Here is a 2,508-nt window from a genome sequence, read left to right as displayed (position 1 = left end):
TTTTAGCTGGGATATAATATAGGTACATGATGACATAAAGTGTTAGAAAGCATCAATGTTTAATTAACATTTAATAAAATTATCATAAGTCATACTTTATTTTAAATATTAAACATTAAAAAGAATTATAACACATAGCTGAAACATGAAAAAAACACTGTATTTACAAATACACTTTATATGGCTGAAATAATAAATGTATTTTAAGAATTTTCAATTCTGAAACTAGTACTTTAGGTACTAGTTATAATAATAATAACTTGGAACTAATTATTATAATTGCAATAAAGTATCATCATGATTCTTGGTATTTGCCAAAACTCTAATTTAACCCTAAACAAAAACTCATTTTATGTCATCTAATATCTAAATGTATGCTATATCTTATACATTATAGCCTAGTAATTTAAAATCACAAATGTGTACTATGTAAATATTATTGCATAGTATTTACATCAGGTATAAGTATAACATAAAATTGATAAAGCATTATGAAATGAAAAATGTTTTGAAAGAAAATGTAATGATCTGGATGGATTTCTTACGCACTGAGCTTCCTCTAGAATAAGTAGCATCATCTCCAATATATTTTAGAGAGCCATTGGGTGAATATCTTTAAGCCTGCACCTCACCCACCACAGCACAGAAAGAAAGGCTTGTCTCAGCTTTGTGTTTCCATGGATCAAGACACAAGAATGTCCTGAAGGAAAAGCTGCTGCAGCAATCTGGCATATCCTAATGTAAATAATGTTCATCAACTCAGTCCTCCAAATTTGCATGAAAAGAGCCAGAAAGAAAATGGCACAGAGAAGAGCATAGGTGATCATGGTTTGCAAGGCTTTGATGTGGGCATTGGCACGGGCATCTCTGCCTCTTTGACCATGCTTCTTCATCTTCTTGTGATGTCTCCACAGGGAGAAAATGAGCAGGAGAAAAGTTAATTGGGAAAGTGTGAAGGGTATGGTGGTAAAAATACCATCGTTAATTATTAAAATAGCCCTGAAAAATTCTGCAGAACTGTTTGAAGAGAAATCATATAACAGATATCCTCTATAGCGACCCATCTGGGCATCGATATATGAGTTAATTAGTAGAGTGTTTAGAAACAAGAGGGCCAGAGACATGAGCAAAGTCCCTGAAACCACCTGGTTCACTCTTGTCTTTAAGTAAACAAAGATAGTGTTAGAAAAGTTGGCTATTTTGAGAAAATAAAAGAGGCTGAGGCATGCAGCAAGCCACATGCTAAAATGGTTGCTGAAAATCAAGTGAAAGTTAATCAGTTTGATCACTCTTCTAGTCATCACCATGTCTGAGTACCGTATGGACACCGAGAGAGCAGTGAGTACTGTCAAAAGAAGGACGATTCTGGAGAAAGCCAGGGCTGTGAGAGCTGATTCACTGTAGAGATCTTTCTTCTCTTGACCCACTCCAGGCAGTTCACCAGAGCTATGAACCCATTTCCCAAGCATCCTAATACGATTTCTACAATCACAATGAATATAAGTGTGCTCTGTATGATGTCATCCATTGACTTTAAGGAAAGTTATAAATCCTTGGGTCACTGTAGAAAATTTGAAGAGTTGTAGCCCAGTCTCGAATCCTTAAAACATACATACGCACATTTACAAATATTGTATGCAAACATCAAGCTTTGACAATATTAGGCTCATACTACATCTCTTTCTTAGAGTGATTTTTTACCCCCCCCCCATTAAGTTCAATGAAGCTCGATCTTAGACCAGGTGGTATGGAGTATTTTTGAGTGAATTCTAAAGGAAATAAAAAATTTAATGTGCAAAGATGAAAATAAATACATATTATTTGTATTGATTCCCTGATTTTGATTTAATAACATTTAATCTGGCAGCTGTAGTTATGGACATCACAAACTCTAACATAAAGAAGGCAACCAGACCCCAAACTTCTGTAGAGAGTTGTCTGTGCACTGGGGGTGACAGACCATTGAACATTATTAGTGTTGTGCTGAAACTCTTCAAACCGACATTTGGATTTGTCTGATAACATCACAGAGATTAAAATTCATCTGAATTTTAGCACTAAGGAGATAACACTACATGCATATTGTTTTACAAAGTTTTTTGAGACATATGCATAAATATATACAAAATATACATTTATTTGAATCATAATCATCTGTATCACATTCAAACCTTTCCACACATTCTCGATTTTTATTGGACATTCAGCCTGTGCATGGTCCTGAGACAATTACTCATTACTATTGAAAATTATTTGCTATATAATTACCTCAGAATTAATGTAACTTCATCAAACTTGGAACTAATCAACCCAGACATGTAGACTGGTATAAGCCTCTGTGTTGTGCTAGCAAACAGGCACTGAACAGAGATGAGTCATTCAGCAGGAATTCTCCACATTCTCTGCCTTCCCCTGGCTTGCTTGATTTCTGGATGAGTGCCTGGTTACCATCAAATGAGACATACTGTCCCACACCTTCCTCCTACATCTGTTCAGTTACCATGTTTC

The 2,508-nt window shown here is 35.1% G+C and overlaps 1 protein-coding gene across 1 annotated transcript; it reads right to left on the bottom strand.

The window, feature by feature from the left end:
* Window positions 1-590: 590 nt before the first annotated feature.
* Window positions 591-1,528, bottom strand: LOC113837128 (taste receptor type 2 member 129-like). Its single transcript, XM_027429982.1, is given in 2 exon segments — window positions 591-1,390; window positions 1,393-1,528. Coding segments are annotated over 2 exon segments (936 nt in total).
* Between the last annotated feature and the right edge of the window lie 980 nt (window positions 1,529-2,508).

This window comes from Cricetulus griseus, chromosome 8 (genome assembly GCF_003668045.3).
Source record: "Cricetulus griseus strain 17A/GY chromosome 8, alternate assembly CriGri-PICRH-1.0, whole genome shotgun sequence".
Classification (NCBI taxonomy): domain Eukaryota; kingdom Metazoa; phylum Chordata; class Mammalia; order Rodentia; family Cricetidae; genus Cricetulus; species Cricetulus griseus.
This window is presented reverse-complemented; position numbering and strand designations above follow the sequence as displayed.